The sequence below is a fragment of the Aspergillus brasiliensis genome (genome assembly GCF_001889945.1).
Source record: "Aspergillus brasiliensis CBS 101740 unplaced genomic scaffold ASPBRscaffold_4, whole genome shotgun sequence".
NCBI lineage: Eukaryota > Fungi > Ascomycota > Eurotiomycetes > Eurotiales > Aspergillaceae > Aspergillus > Aspergillus brasiliensis.
This window is the reverse complement of record NW_027137445.1, coordinates 1,353,906-1,369,759: the sequence shown is the minus strand read 5'-3', so window position 1 is coordinate 1,369,759 and position 15,854 is coordinate 1,353,906. Positions and strand designations below refer to the sequence as shown.

The following is a 15,854-nucleotide window of genomic DNA, read 5'->3' as shown; positions in this document are numbered from 1 at the left end:
TTGAGTCACCCCCCCGCGCACCGATTTTTTGTCTTCTTCGGCCAATCAGCGCCCGGTTCGCCTACCGCCGGAATCAGCCGCCATGACCTGTTTGTTCTACTGTTCATCTACTACTAGTAATCAACTATATGGTTAAAACGTCTAGATAACTATGGCTCAGGTACTTTATACAATGAGCTACGCTAATCTCAAGGCTGACTCCCGTCTTTGATGTACAACTTGAGAGTATCTTCCCGTGGCTCTGACTCATTCATGTCTATTTTTGTCATTGGAATGTGATGCAGGGTTGTCGCAATTCATGGCTGCTATGCCCTACGCCCTACGCCCTACGCCCTGCGCCTCATGCAAGGACCATATGAGATTGGCACTTCCATTAGACTTCCTCCTCGTCCTCTTCCTCATCATCATCTTCAGCCTCAGATACTTCTTGGCCTAGATCCTTCAACCGTTGCTAAGGGACAATATGAGTCATCTGCGTAGCCATTGTATTAGGGTCAGTGTGGACTTACCTTGTCCTGGTTTCTCTTAGCCTCCAGATCTCCGAAAACTATCAACAAATCTTCAAGCTCGGACTGTGCCGCTTGGCGAGCTTCCTCCTTCTCCTTGGCCTCCGTCTCGGCCTTCTCGAGCTGTTTCCGTGCCTCTTGAAGCGCTTGGGTAGCCTTCCGTGCAGCTTCCTCAGCCTTTGCTACCTCACTCTCGGCCTTCTCGGCCCGCTTTTCCGAGGCAGTGTACTTAGAGGACAATTCATCGCGTGTAGACTGTAGCTCTTGCATAGACTTCTCCTTAGCCGTGTCAAGTTCCGATTGTAAGGCCTTGGACGCGGATTTGAGCTCTGCAACCTCGGTCTCATGCTGCTTTTTGGCGGCTTCCATGTCAGACTTCAGCGTCTTGATGGTTTCTTGAAGACTAGAAACTTCCGTTGCCTGCTTTCCTTTGCCATTCTCCAGCTCGGATTGCAGGCTCTCAATCGTCTTCTTCAGATCAGACACCTCAGTCGCGTTCTGACCATTACTAGAATCAAGCTCCGACTGCAGCGTCTCGATTGTCTTTTTCAAGTTAGAAACCTCCGCTGCGCTCTGCCCGCTGCTGGCCTCAAGCTCCGACTGCAATCCTTGAATTGTCTTATTGAGGACGGAGATTTCAGCCTCATATTGCCCTCGAGTGACATCCATCTGCGACTTGAGCTCCTCAATTGTCTTGTGCAGGCCAGAGACTTCAGTAGCATGCTGTCCTTTACCTGTCTCAAGCTCTGACTGCAAGTTTTGGATTGTGGCGTTCAAGTCAGAGAGTTCGGCTGCATGTTGTCCCTTGTCAGCATCAAGCGCAGACTGAAGATTCTGGAGCGTGCTGTTTAGGTCCAGAACCTCCGCTACATGCTGTCCCTTGATCCTTTCCGCCTCCGACTTCAGCATCTGAATGGTCGTTTTCAAGTCGGCAATCTCGGCGGAGGATTGCTCCTTGCCGCGATTGAGATCAGATTCGAGCGAACGAATTTTTTTCTGCAGCTCAGCCACCTCGGCTTCATGGTGCTTCTTCACTTGGAGACTTCTCCTTTCATGATCTGCAGATGTTTCCTTTAGCTGCCGATCAATGGCTCGTAACTGTTCGCCATGCTGTTTCAAGAGCACATTTTGAGCGTGCTTCTGCTGCTCCTTCAAGACATTCAGTTCCTGTTCATGACTCCGCTTTAATGATTCGCAGATTTGCTGCAGTTTAGATGACTCTAATGTGGTGGCGTCTCTCGTCTTTCGGTGTTCAGCCTGCTCGTGGTCGAGCTTGGATTGTAGGGCAAGTAGATCCGACTCCAGCTTTTGCGACACAGCGCCCTTCTCTTCCAGTTCTGCCCGAAGCGAGTCCACAAGTTCGCGGGAAACTCCTCTCTCAACGCCATTTGTGATTACTGAGATCTCGATCTCGGGTTCACGGTCAATGGCACGGATCAAGCGGCTGAAGTTGTCTTTGAGAAATTCAACAAAGGTCCTGTCGAAGTAAATTTCAGGAAGACCACCGTCATATTGCGCCCCCACGGTCTGTGGTAGAACCTCGAAATCACGAACCAGAGGGTCTTCCCTGAACCGGGTGATCCGATCAATGTATTGTTCTCGTCCTAGCTGTTCGATCAACAGCTTATGCAGAGTCTTCCGCGGTATCGGCGAGTCCTTGGAGGAGAACTCGTATATAATTCCCAGTAGAATGGTGCAAAGACCTGGGACAAGTACGTATGTGGCACCGCGGTGCTTGATCTCCTGCAGCAAGGTCTGTATGCTGCTTCCCTCGCCTAGAAAGTCATTGACAGCATCCGGTTCTTCGAAAAGCCAACCACAGAGCAGCATCAGATAGCCAAGAGTGATTCTTTCATCATCACCCCTCTGGATACCGGTGATCAAGTTGCCTACGATCGTCTGTATGCAGGTAACGACTTCTTCACCTTGTTCAGCATCCCCCTCAGTCACCCCCATAGCGATTGACTTGGCTTCGGCGTTCTCAAACAGCAGTTGGTACATCAAAACAGATGCCATCCAGGTTTGGTAGGGGTCGGCATTTCCCCGAGCTTCTGGTGGCATCAACAGCACAGACAGGATATTCGGAATTTGGTCTTCTCCGCTAATATGGCCTTGGATTGCTCTTCCTAGCACATGGACACGGATCCCGGTGTGGTTGGCGAAAAATGCCTTGATACATTCGCAAGCGGCAAGTCGCGCATCAAGAAGAGACAACGGAGCGGGCTCAAGAGTCAACTTCAGCAACGCTTCGATAACATTGATCCGCTGGAGTTCTTTATGCGGCGAATCCCCATTGACAGCAGTTTGGGTAGGACTCGGGCCCCAGATGACCTCAACATCTCCAAAACGTTCCTGCAAGGGCTTGTTGCTACGTATTAAATCGGCACATGTCGCAAGAGCCTGGAACAGTTAGCTTCATATTTGGCGGCGATCAGTGTGTCCTACCTTAGATGTCACATTCACATTAAACCTTTGACCGAAAGCAGTGTTCAAGACTTGTTCCATGACACCATTATTCCAGAATGCCGTTTGATTTGCAGGAGTGTTGACTCCTCCTTTAATCAAAAACAGCTGGACGATAACCAAGAGTCCCCAGAGGTTCTTATCCCGATGTGCGAGAGCCCACTGTGGGGTAGGCTCTTCCGACTCCTGTTGCTGGTTGACATCTGTGAGGAGCTTTGCTAACCTCTTGACACAACCTGTTTCCCGGAAATATGACTGGTTGGAGATGTTGAGCCTTAGTAGGTTCGCGAGCAAGGAAAGGCAGTCTTCAACCACTTCCGATCCGTGCGTCAAAGCACCCTCAGCCTCTATCAATGTGAAGATAAGGTCAAACGCGTTTTCGAATGCGACGAGCTTTTGGAACTCTTCCGAGGCCGGTGTGAGAGCGATCAGGAGGATTAAGGCTTCTATTCAATGCAGACTCGCAATTAGCAACAGAAGCACCCACACTTCCGCTCTAAGGGGAGTGAGCTTAACATACCATTGCGCACCGGCTCTCTAGCATCTCCTAGAGCACTGACCAGTCTCGGTATACCCAACGGTGCTGTCAAAATACATTCCTGCGTTCTTTCCGGCCGTGCGCTCGAGATCTGGAACATCAATTGCAAGGAATACAAGCGAGAATAAAAGTCACGGGTATCCAGGAGGTCAAGGAGCGCAGTAATGTTGTCTTGTCGCTTTTTGCCCTGTCAGCAAGTGTAGGTCTCGGCCTGTAGCATGTACGAACCTGCGTAAACTCATCGGACAGCCAGAGGGCGATTTCGTCTGAAGCTTCGGGCTAGACAGCGCATATCAGCACGGGATGCGACACAGTGGGCTGAGCAGGGCCACCAACACTATTCTCATCGGGGGTAAACAACATCAACAAGGTCTCCAAGACCACCTTCAACGTATCCACATCTTCACGGTCATCTTTGAGGCTGTTGATCAACGGGCGGAGGGCGCCCGATGCAACGGAGGCAGGAAAGGACTTCGCAAAGCTTCTCAACCCTTGTATAGCTGCCCGTCGATCTTCTAGTAACGTTGCACTCTGAAGTCGACCAGTCAGAGTATTAATTGTGTCTGTGGCCGTTTGTTTGGCCGGCGCCTGCGACTCGAGAATTCGGAACATCGCAACTGGTAGCTCGTAATTTCATGGTCACCGCCGGCCGGGGGCGTAGCAAGTTATAGGCATTGAAATAACGGAGGGGGAGAGGAGAGAAGCGAAGTGAATCAGCCAGCTGAGTTGTTCTCTCCGAAGCTGCAGCGGCAGCAATTGGTGGTGGTGACGATGATGAGAGTAGTCGGGATAGTGCCCAGTAACTAAGTTGTATGGAGTAGTTAGTAGTAGCCAAATAAGCCGCAACGATACCTAACTAAAAGAATCAGGAGCCAACAATGCCGTACTGCTGTGTCCCGACTGGTCATTGGTCAGGTGTCGGGTGCCGCTTAGTACTCTAAGTCGTTACTTCTTTGAGACTAGTGTCTTAGAAGGGGAAGTTCTGCCGGAACCGCGACAAAAGAAGCGCCGAGATCTCGGATTTCATGGTCAGGCAAGTCGACCGACCATTGCGATCGCAGAGACTTCCACGCCTCCATCATTCCCCCTCACCTCTCGAGAGGGTCAGTCTTCTGCTCCTAGTCATTCCCACAGTGTGGGACCGTGTCAAAGGAGTTTTCCTTCCCTTTATACCCTTCTACGGGAGTAATCTTTCGCGGGTCATTCCTGCAGACTCGGAGACGTTGAGATAGCCGATGCAGCGCATCAGCGAACCTGGCTTAAATCAATAGATCTACCCCCGTATATCTTGTACAAACATTTTCCTACGCTCTTTGCCAAGAGTTACTAGCAGTCATGGGTGTCCCAGCGCTTTTCAGATGGCTTTCCAACAAGTATCCCAAGATTATCGCCCCCGTTATCGAGGAGTTTCCGCAAGAAATCAACGGCGAAGAGGTTCCCGTGGACACAACGCGTCCCAACCCCAATGGAGATGAGATGGATAATTTGTACCTGGATATGAACGGTATCGTTCATCCATGTACTCATCCGGAAGGAAAGCCGCCACCGGCAAACGAACAGGAGATGATGCTGGAGATCTTCAAGTACACCGACCGAGTGGTGAACATGGTCCGCCCGAGGAAGCTTCTGATGATTGCTGTCGGTATGTTGTAATTTTTATCGCGTTGTTCACTCGCTCGAATTGTTAGATTGACTCATGCTCTTTTCCCTTGTCTAGATGGTGTCGCGCCACGCGCAAAGATGAACCAGCAACGAGCCCGTCGGTTCCGCTCTGCTCAGGAAGCCAAAGAGGCGGATGAGAAGAAAGAAGAATTTCGCAAGATGCTCGAGAGGCAAAACGGCAAAAAGGAGGATGAGGATATGCAGGAGCAGGTCATCCAGAAGACGTGGGATAGCAATGTCATTACGCCGGGTACGCCTTTCATGGATATTCTTGCGGCAGCTTTGCGCTACTGGATCGCTTACAAGCTCAACACCGATCCCGCTTGGGAAAAGGTTGGTTTCCTCGTTCACTTCTTGTAGTGTGTCTGTTACTGACCTCAGCTAGCTCAAAATCATCATCTCAGATGCGACGGTTCCGGGTGAAGGTGAACACAAGATCATGGAGTTCGTCCGGTCACAGCGCGCGTCGCCAGAGCACGATCCCAACACCCGCCACGTCATCTATGGGTTGGATGCCGATTTGATCATGTTGGGTCTCGCGACTCATGAGCCCTATTTCCGGGTTCTACGTGAAGATGTCTTCTTCCAGGAGTCAAGGGCTCGGACATGCCGGCTATGTGGACAGGCAGGTCACAAGGCGGAGGAATGCAAAGGTCAGGCAAAGGAGAAAAGTGGGCAGTTCGATGAGAAGGGCAAAGGAACCTCACTCAAGCCATTCATTTGGCTCAATGTTTCAATCCTTCGGGAATACCTTGCTGCTGAACTATATGTTCCGCAACAACCATTTCCTTTCGACTTGGAACGTGCTCTAGATGACTGGGTCTTCATGTGCTTCTTCGTAGGAAACGATTTCCTTCCCCACTTACCGTCCTTAGATATCCGTGAAAATGGCATCGACACTCTGATAGCTATTTGGCGCGACAATATCCCCGTCATGGGCGGGTATCTCACCGAGGATGGACACGTTGACCTCAAGCGGGCCCAGCTCATCCTGCAAGGACTGGCCAAGCAAGAGGATGCTATCTTCCGTCGTCGTAGACAGGCCGAAGAGAGGCGGGCTGCCAACGAGAAGAGGCGAAAGCAAGAAGCACAAGCGCGTGAGGAAGGTGCTAGAAAGCGGAGAAAAAGTTCTCCGAACTACGAATCCTACGAGACCCCCGCGGGCAATCCTACAGGCAGTCGGTCTCGGGGTGCCGCAGATGCGGCGCCTCCCACCGCTGTGGAACTGATTACGCCTGCACGGGGAGAACTGACCCGGGAGGCGAGGCAATTGACTCACAGCATGGTCACTAACCGCGGTGCTGTGTATAAGGCTAACATGGCGAACAAGAGTGCCGCGGCCATCCTGAAGAGCAAGCTCATGAAAGGTTCGGAGGCTGAAGAACCCTCCGATAACACTGGCGAATCCGGGTCAGATGCTCCTGAGCCTTCGGAGGAGCAGACCGAGGAGCAGACCGAAGAGCATACTTCGCCTTCTGTTCTCGGTAAGAGAAAGGCGGAGGTGGTGGAGGAGGAGGCCGCAACGACGCCGACTAAGAAGCCATCCGCGGGCGACTCCCAAAATGACGAACTGCCGCCCGACACTGTCCGCCTTTGGGAAGAAGGGTACGCAGATCGGTATTACGAGCAGAAGTTTGGCGTCGATCCCGAAGATAAGGAGTTCCGCCACAAGGTCGCACGAGCGTATGCCGAGGGTCTTGCTTGGGTTTTGAGATACTATTTCCAAGGATGTCCCTCGTGGACTTGGTACTACCCTTACCACTATGCGCCCTTCGCGGCTGATTTTGTGGATATCGGCGACATGGAGTTGGCTTTTGAGAAGGGAACCCCCTTCAAGCCCTTCGAGCAGCTGATGGGAGTGCTTCCGGCTTCCTCCAACCACGCTATTCCTGAAGTCTTCCACGATCTGATGAGCGATCCCGATAGTGAGATCATCGATTTCTACCCGGAAGACTTCCCCGTGGACCTTAACGGCAAGAAGTTTGCTTGGCAGGGTGTCGTTCTACTTCCCTTCATCGACGAGAAACGACTGCTGGCTGCCATGGAAAAGAAATACCCTCTTCTATCTGACGACGAGAAGCTCCGGAATTGCGTGGGTCGCGATGTGTTGTTGATCTCCGAAAGCCACCCACTGTACCACGATCTGGTAGCCAACTTCTATTCCAAGAAACAGGGGGCCCCTAAGTACACCATGAATCAGCGAATTAGTGAAGGTCTGGCCGGTAAGGTCGAGCGCAATGAGTCGTACATCCCGCACAGCTCCTTAGTATCGTCTCTTGAAGAATACGGGATGCCGAGTTTGGATGATGACCGTTCACTCACGTAAGTTGCTATTTTTCCACCTTATTTGTTATCATCATATGCTACTCTCGGGTGCCCTTTTCATTTTTTACAGTTAGCTAACCTTCCGGATTCATTTATCAGGGTCAATTACGAAATTCCCAAGTCCAAGCACATCCACAAGTCCATGCTCCTTCGGGGCGCCAAGCTTCCACCTCCCACGCTGGACAATGCGGACATCCAGGCCGTCAAGAACAAGGCACACCACTCGGGCCGATTCCATGGAGGAGCCCCGCTTCGCAATGGAAACCGGGGAGGACGGATCAACTATGCCAGTGAGCGGCCGAATCCTTTCGCGGCCCATCTGGACCCCAAGTTCATGCCGCCCGGTAACGCTGGAGCGCCGATGGGCATGCCTTCCGGATGGGTTCCTCCAACTGGAGGAGGTGGTTACAACCGCGGACCGCCGCCTCCGCCCCGCGGAGGAGGCTACCATCAGCGATCGCATTATGGCGGCGGCGGCGGCGGTGGTGGTGGTGATAACTACAACCAACCCATGGGTAACTACGACTACTATGGACGTGGTCAACAAGGATACCATCAGCAAGGATCCTACGGTGGTAGCAACCACAACAACGCGTACCGTGGACGCTCACACAACTACGGGGGATCCGACCAGCGCGGTGGGTATAGCCGCGGAGGTTATTCAGGTCGGGACCACTATTCGTCCCGAAACTCTGGCGGCGGCGGTGGATATGGACGGTATTAGATAAGGGGGTGGGTTCGAGAACATGAGAGATTCGAGTTGGGAGGGATGTCTATTACGCACGATCCAGGGCCATTGCGCCCATGCCACGTTTACTACTTTCTTCTTGTTTATTTCGATGGGTATACTTATGACAATGTGAAAGGGGCCAGAGATAAGAACAGAAAGAAAAGAGGTCAAATGGTGGAAGGGGTCGGCGTTCGATTGGATAATATGTGCTGGGTTTCATTCTAAATCTGTATACCAATCAAAGGTCTCGTGAAGCATCGCGAATGGGAACGAACTCTCCCTCTCCAACCATGTAGAACAGCTTGCTAGCTTGCTAGATCCAGAAATGAACTTATAGATCTCGCCCAGCTGGAAGTGATCTTTGGCCCCGGTAAGATTTCCGATCGCAATTGAGGCGTTCCTCAGGACCTTCGGATCCGGATCGGGTGGTGTCAGACGTAAGGAGGATTCGCGGATCCGGAATGAGGATGGAAGGAAGGCGTCTGGAAGTGTCAGCTTAACAGGACGATTCGAGAGACGGAGGAGCTCGTGTTAATAATAAGATGGAGCTTGAGCAACACGAGGATATCGTAGCTAATCCGATTGATCCACAAGTCTTCAGATGTCAGACCGAGCAGAGTAACTCCGGTGGAGGCGGAGTTGCCAAACGAACCAAGGCCAGCAGCCAGCGGCACGACGACATCGGAGCGGGAGGACAGAAAAAAAGTAGTAAGGAAGCAGTGAGTCAACGACTCCAATTGCGACCGCCAGTGGATCACGTCTACAATCCCCTCCAACCCAATAAAAATTCCGCCATTCTTCTCCTCCTCTTCCTTTCTCTACTAGTTTCAAGGGACTCTCCATCCATCCTCCTCCATCCCCCGTGGTTCCGGCCCCCAACTTCCAGCCATTCGGGCAACTTGAAAGACTCTCTCCCTCCCTCCCTTACTCTCTTGTCTCGTCTCGCCTATTTCCTCACCGGTCAACGCGGAGTTGCGCCTCAGCTGTCGACGAGGGCTTCCTTCTGATTGTTTCTCACTCAGGTACATTCTCCCCTCTCCCTCTCTTTCCCTTACGTCGTATATATACATACATGAAGTATTTCTTCCTCTTCAAACAAACCGCAATTGAACGAGTCACAACTACCACCCCCCTCCCCTCACCCCTCTCCCCCACCTGCCAGAAGCTTACCGGTTGCAAATCCCCCCCACAGCATGAATTAGAGAGACACATTGCCATCTTATTCTACTAGTTGAGCACGTCTTCATCCCCTTGTGATAATCCCCGAATGATGGCCGAACCCACGAAAATCAGCATCTTGGGTCGTGAGAGCATTGTCGCTGATTTCGGTCTCTGGCGCAATTATGTCGCCAAGGACCTGATCAATGGCTTGTCCTCCACGACCTACGTCCTCATCACCGATACCAACATCGGTTCCCTCTATACCCCAAGCTTCCAGAAGGCCTTCGAAGAGGCTGCTGCCGCCATCTCCCCCAAACCTCGTTTGCTCGTCTACCATGCCGCTCCCGGTGAAGTCTCCAAGTCGAGACAGACAAAAGCCGACATTGAAGACTGGATGTTGAGCCAGAGCCCGCCATGCGGTCGTGATACGGTGGTCATGGCTCTGGGCGGTGGTGTCATTGGAGATCTGACCGGCTTCGTTGCTGCGACCTACATGCGTGGCGTCCGCTATGTCCAGGTCCCCACAACGCTTCTCGCCATGGTGGACTCTTCGATCGGCGGAAAGACCGCCATTGACACGCCATTGGGCAAGAACTTGATCGGTGCGATCTGGCAGCCGTCGAGGATCTACATTGACCTGGAGTTCTTGGAGACCCTTCCGGTCCGGGAGTTCATCAATGGTATGGCGGAGGTTATCAAGACCGCGGCCATCTCCAGCGAGGAGGAATTCACAGCCCTGGAGGACAACGCGGAGACGATACTGTCTGCCGTCCGCCGGGTCATCCAACCAGGCCAGCGCCGCTTCGAAGGCATCGAGGATATCCTGAAGGCTAGAATTCTAGCGTCCGCTAGGCACAAGGCTTACGTCGTCTCTGCCGATGAGCGCGAAGGCGGTCTCCGGAACTTGCTGAACTGGGGCCACTCCATTGGTCACGCCATTGAGGCCATTTTGACCCCTCAGGTTCTCCACGGTGAATGTGTTGCCATTGGTATGGTGAAGGAGGCCGAATTGGCCCGCCATCTCGGCATCTTGAAGGGTGTTGCCGTAGCCCGCATTGTCAAGTGCCTTTCCGCCTATGGCCTGCCGACCTCGCTGAAGGATGCCCGGATCAAGAAGCTCACCGCAGGAAAGCACTGCTCTGTCGACCAGCTGCTCTTTAACATGGCTCTAGACAAGAAGAATGACGGTCCCAAGAAGAAGGTCGTTCTGCTCTCCGCGATCGGCCGCACTCACGAACCCCGCGCCAGCGTCGTCCCGAATGAAGACATTAGCGTCGTTCTGGCCCCCAGTATCGAGGTCTACCCCGGCGTTGCAACCTCCTCGAACGTCGTCTGCACTCCTCCGGGCTCCAAGAGTATCTCCAACCGGGCTCTGGTTCTGGCCGCTCTGGGTTCGGGTACTTGCCGTATCAAGAACCTGCTGCACTCCGACGACACCGAGGTGATGCTCAACGCTCTGGAGCGCCTGGGCGCCTGCACCTTCTCCTGGGAAGAGGAAGGCGAAGTGCTCGTCGTCAACGGCAAGGGAGGCGACCTCCAGGCCACTTCTCACCCTCTCTACTTGGGGAATGCCGGTACCGCTTCCAGATTCCTCACCACTGTCGCTACCCTTGCCACTCCCACCAGCGTGGACTCGAACGTTCTTACCGGCAACAACCGCATGAAGCAGAGACCGATTGGCGACTTGGTCGATGCCCTGACCGCGAATGGTGCTTCGGTCGAGTACATGGAGAGAAAGGGCAGTCTTCCCCTGAAGATCGCTGCCTCCGGTGGCTTCGCCGGTGGTCAGATCAACCTGGCTGCGAAGGTATCATCCCAGTATGTGTCCTCGTTGCTGATGTGTGCTCCGTACGCCAAGGAGCCGGTCACCCTGAAGCTGGTGGGCGGCAAGCCCATCTCCCAGCCTTACATTGACATGACCACGGCCATGATGCGGTCTTTCGGCATTGATGTGAAGAAGTCTACCACTGAGGAGCACACCTACCACATCCCTCAGGGCCGCTATGTCAACCCTGCTGAGTACATGGTGGAAAGCGATGCCAGTTCGGCTACGTACCCCTTGGCCATTGCGGCGATCACAGGCACTACTTGCACGGTGCCCAACATCGGCTCCAAATCTCTCCAGGGTGATGCTCGCTTTGCCGTCGATGTTCTCCGTCCCATGGGCTGTACTGTTGAGCAAACAGACAGCTCCACCACCGTCACTGGAGCCCCTGGAGGTGTCTTGCGGCCCCTGCCCAACGTCGATATGGAGCCCATGACCGACGCTTTCCTCACGGCGTCCGTGCTGGCGGCTGTCGCACGCGGTGATGGCTCAAACCACACGACTCGCATCTACGGAATCGCCAACCAGCGCGTGAAGGAATGCAACCGCATCAAAGCCATGAAGGACGAACTCGCCAAGTTCGGGGTTGTCTGCCGTGAACATGACGATGGTATTGAGATCGATGGCATCGACCGCACCAGTCTGCGGCAGCCTGCCGGAGGCGTCTTCTGCTACGACGACCACCGTGTGGCGTTCAGTTTCAGCGTTCTTTCTCTCGTGGCTCCTCAGTCGACCTTGATCCTGGAGAGGGAATGTGTCGGCAAGACTTGGCCCGGCTGGTGGGACTCTCTGAAGCAGCTGTTCTCCGTGAAGCTGGAGGGTAAGGAGTTGAAAGAGGACGAATCTGCGGCTCTCACCCAAGCAGAGAAGTCCAGTGCATCCATTTTCATCATTGGCATGCGCGGCGCTGGAAAGACCACCAGCGGACAGTGGGTTGCGAAGACTCTCAACCGTCCGTTCCTTGACCTCGACACCGAGCTTGAGGCTTCGGAGGGTATGAGTATCCCCGACATCATCAAGCAGCGTGGATGGCAGGGTTTCAGAGACGCTGAGCTTAGTCTTTTGCAGCGCACGTTGAAGGAGCGCTCAACTGGCTATGTTTTCGCTTGCGGTGGCGGTATCGTGGAGATCCCCGAGGCGAGAAAGTTGCTTACCGACTACCACAAGACCAAGGGTAACGTTCTGCTCATTATGCGGGATATCAAGCAGGTCATGGACTTCCTCTCCATCGACAAGACCCGCCCAGCTTATGTTGAAGACATGATGGGAGTCTGGCTGCGTCGGAAGCCCTGGTTCCAGGAGTGCAGCAACATCCAGTACTACAGCCAAACTGCTGCCTCTGGCGGTCTTGCTCGGGCATCTGAAGACTTCAAGCGCTTCCTCCGGACGGTTACCGGAGAGGTCGACAGTCTTAGCAACATCAAACGCAAGGAACATTCGTTCTTCGTCTCTCTGACCCTCCCCGACCTCCGTAATGCCAGCGATATTTTAAAGAAGGTATGCGTCGGTTCCGATGCAGTGGAGCTCCGTGTCGATCTTCTGGAAGATCCCACGATGGATGGTGATATTCCTTCCGTCGACTATGTCGCCGAGCAGCTGTCTTTCTTGCGCAGCCACGTTACCCTCCCTGTCATCTACACGATTCGCACCAAGAGTCAGGGTGGTCGCTTCCCCGACGATGCTCATGCTGAGGCCATGGAGCTCTACCGCCTTGCGTTCCGGTCTGGAATCGAGTTCGTAGATTTAGAGATCGCCTTCCCCGACGAGATGCTGCGCACCGTCACAGAGCAGAAGGGCTACTCTCGCATCATTGCGTCGCATCACGACCCCAAGGGTGAGCTATCCTGGAGCAACATGTCGTGGACGAAGTACTACAACCGTGCGCTGGAGTACGGTGATGTGATCAAGCTGGTCGGAGTTGCGAAGAACCTGGACGATAACAATGCCTTAAGAAGCTTCAAGAACTGGGCTGCCAGCGCTCATGATGTTCCCCTGATTGCCATCAACATGGGCGACAACGGACAGCTCAGTCGTATTCTCAACGGCTTCATGACCCCTGTGTCTCACCCCAGCCTTCCGTTCAAGGCGGCTCCCGGTCAGCTCTCCGCTGCTGAGATTCGCCGGGGTCTGTCTCTGATGGGAGAGATCCAGCCCAAGAAGTTTGCCATTTTTGGCAGTCCCATCTCCCAGTCCCGTTCGCCTGCTCTCCACAACGCCCTGTTCGCCCAGAGTGGTCTGCCTCACGAGTATGGCCGCTTGGAAACCACCAAGGCTGAAGATGTCAAGGACTTCATCCGCTCCCCCAACTTTGGCGGTGCCTCGGTCACGATCCCTCTGAAGCTGGACATCATGCCGTTGCTGGACGAGATCGCACCCGACGCCGAAATCATTGGCGCGGTGAACACGATTGTGCCTGTTTCCCAGGGTCAGGGCCAGCCGGCTCGCTTGGTGGGTTACAACACGGACTGGCAGGGCATGACGCTGTCGCTGCGCAATGCCGGTGTGTACGGATGCAGCGGAGACGCCAGCGCCGTCGTGGTGGGTGGTGGCGGCACCGCTCGCGCCGCCATCTATGCCCTGCACAACATGGGCTACTCCCCGATCTACATTATTGGGCGATCCCCCGCGAAGCTTGAGAGTATGGTTCAGACTTTCCCCAGCAGCTACAACATCCGCATCGTCGACACCATTGATGCGCTCGATACCATTCCCAAGGTGGCTATAAGCACGATTCCGGCCGACAAGCCGATCGACTCGGGCATGCGTGAGACGCTGTGCCACATGTTCGCTCGGGCTCAGGAGGTTGACGCTGATATGGTGGTCAAGTCGGTGGAGAAGGTGCCTCGCGTGCTGGTGGAGATGGCATACAAGCCGTCGGTGACGACGCTGATGCAACTGGCCAACGACGCCGGATGGCATACCGTTCCGGGTCTGGAGGTTCTGGTTGGCCAGGGATGGTACCAGGTAGGTTTCCCGTCAGGTGCTTTAACAAATAATTTATAGAGTGGAAGACTAATGTGGGTGTAATAGTACCAACGCTGGACCGGTATCTCGCCTCTCTACGTTGATGCCAGGGTAAGTAGAAATTGATGGTTGTGCAAATGTTGATGCGAAAGACACTTTCTGACTGACTGGATTGATTTACAGGAAGCCGTGATCGGATCTCCCGACCCTAACTCGGCCTGAATATTGCGAACTGCGTAATTCCTGAAAAATGGCTTTCGGGGTGTTCTTCTTTTTATGCGCCTTCAACGGCGACTTGGTATAATTATCAATTTTCGACTTGATAAAGTGAGCAGGATTATATAAATGGGAGTTTTTTTAATTACCTTCATAAGTATATTCAATAATGTACTCCTGCGTATGCCTACTAGATACCTCGTAGACAAGACACAGACAAGGCAATACATGAGACAGCAATACGCGTCTTAGATCTAGTAACCCACCATAACCCACCGACTTACACTCCAGGCAACGAAGATCCATACTCATAGGAGTAATAGAGTCGTAGTAGTGTGTGTGTGGTATACGAGACGACACGCACACCACCTGATCTCAAACAACAACCCCACAGATTTGCACTGTGATACTGGAGTAGTACGTACTACAGTGTCGGATATATGTCTAAAAATAGACACATCGGACATATATACCCTACATGATAGACGGAAGTATTAACCCCGAGTAGAATCTAGAGACAGAACATAGCCTCATCAACATCGCTAAATATGTCTCACTACTAGCTATCTACATAGTTTGATGTATGTACGTGGTAGTAAGTAAATGATTCGCAATCTATCCACTACCCAGTTAGCCAGACCGTTCGTGTATTACATACATACATACATACAGCGAACGATTTCAATACAACAATCATGTAGCATGACTCTAGATGAGAATCTAGAATCTAGAATCAGATAGTAGCGACTAACTACTAAATTTATTTTAAGTAAGCGAAGTGTGATCAGATTTTGATACTAGCGGATACATTAATCTGATGTGCTGGTCGTTAGAATGCTAGTAGTGGGGGAGTAGATTCTAGACCGACCGATCGGTTGCGACCGGGGCGGGCTGGAGAGGGTCTGGACCGTCTGTTGGTCTTGTACATCGCAAGTCACAGTCAGGCTGAGGGAGTCATGTGTACAGTGTACACATGATCGTTGACTAGTAAAAATTTTCTTGCGCTACTAGTTAATGCAATGCAAGTTGTTTTGGAGATATTCTAGAAGGGTCTGTTAGTATATTGTTTTGTTGCTATGATTAGTAGTATTTATTCGGTATGATGGTGGGTTGTACTCTGTACAGAGTAGAGTAGATACTAACTAGTAGTTAGAGATATAATCTTACTAACTACATGTGTTTTCAGCTAGGAGGTACGGTTCTTGGGGAAGGTATTTATTAGAGAAATTATACTACTATGGCTGCGTATATTATATGCATACGTACTTGACTGAGGCGATCACTGAGCACGGGGTGAGCGGCAGACTGAGTGCCCTGAGTGAGTAACCTCAACAAACTGCACCCCAACTAGCGGTCTCCCCCTACAAATTTCATGTAGGCACCTGTCGTTCCACATCTACCTTCTCCTTTCATCTCTTCTTTTTGGCTTGTGTTTTGCCAAAGCCTAGCGTCAACAGTCTGGCA

At 52.7% G+C, this 15,854-nt stretch overlaps 3 protein-coding genes across 3 annotated transcripts; 2 read left to right on the top strand and 1 right to left on the bottom strand.

Moving 5' to 3' along the window:
- Positions 1 to 373: 373 nt before the first annotated feature.
- Positions 374 to 4,119, bottom strand: ASPBRDRAFT_121504 (putative intracellular protein transport protein (UsoA); the record flags this gene model as incomplete). Its single annotated transcript, XM_067617432.1, has 7 exons — positions 374 to 451; positions 510 to 868; positions 1,016 to 2,906; positions 2,952 to 3,415; positions 3,490 to 3,685; positions 3,736 to 3,786; positions 3,844 to 4,119. 7 exons carry the CDS (start codon positions 4,117 to 4,119, stop codon positions 374 to 376), a joined length of 3,315 nt encoding a protein of 1,104 aa, XP_067480784.1.
- Positions 4,120 to 8,492: 4,373 nt separating this feature from the next.
- ASPBRDRAFT_506972 (uncharacterized protein) lies at positions 8,493 to 9,361 on the top strand. Its single transcript, XM_067626591.1, has one exon. It carries the CDS (start codon positions 8,767 to 8,769, stop codon positions 9,229 to 9,231), a length of 465 nt encoding a protein of 154 aa, XP_067480783.1. The 5' UTR covers positions 8,493 to 8,766; the 3' UTR covers positions 9,232 to 9,361.
- Positions 9,195 to 14,427, top strand: ASPBRDRAFT_506980 (pentafunctional protein ARO1). The gene is made up of 4 exons (XM_067626592.1): positions 9,195 to 9,246; positions 9,417 to 14,174; positions 14,241 to 14,285; positions 14,358 to 14,427. Exons 2-4 carry the CDS (start codon positions 9,492 to 9,494, stop codon positions 14,394 to 14,396), a joined length of 4,767 nt encoding a protein of 1,588 aa, XP_067480782.1. The 5' UTR covers positions 9,195 to 9,246; positions 9,417 to 9,491; the 3' UTR covers positions 14,397 to 14,427.
- The last annotated feature ends 1,427 nt before the right edge of the window (positions 14,428 to 15,854 follow it).

Bases quoted from the DNA above. Each gene is read 5' to 3' on its own strand.
- ASPBRDRAFT_506972 (XM_067626591.1), top strand. From the start codon at position 8,767: ATGGAGCTTGAGCAACACGAGGATATCGTAGCTAATCCGATTGATCCA.
- ASPBRDRAFT_506980 (XM_067626592.1), top strand. From the start codon at position 9,492: ATGATGGCCGAACCCACGAAAATCAGCATCTTGGGTCGTGAGAGCATT. The intron at 14,175-14,240 runs GTAGGTTTCCCG...TGGGTGTAATAG, and splicing joins TTGGCCAGGGATGGTACCAG to TACCAACGCTGGACCGGTAT. The intron at 14,286-14,357 runs GTAAGTAGAAAT...ATTGATTTACAG, and splicing joins CTCTCTACGTTGATGCCAGG to GAAGCCGTGATCGGATCTCC.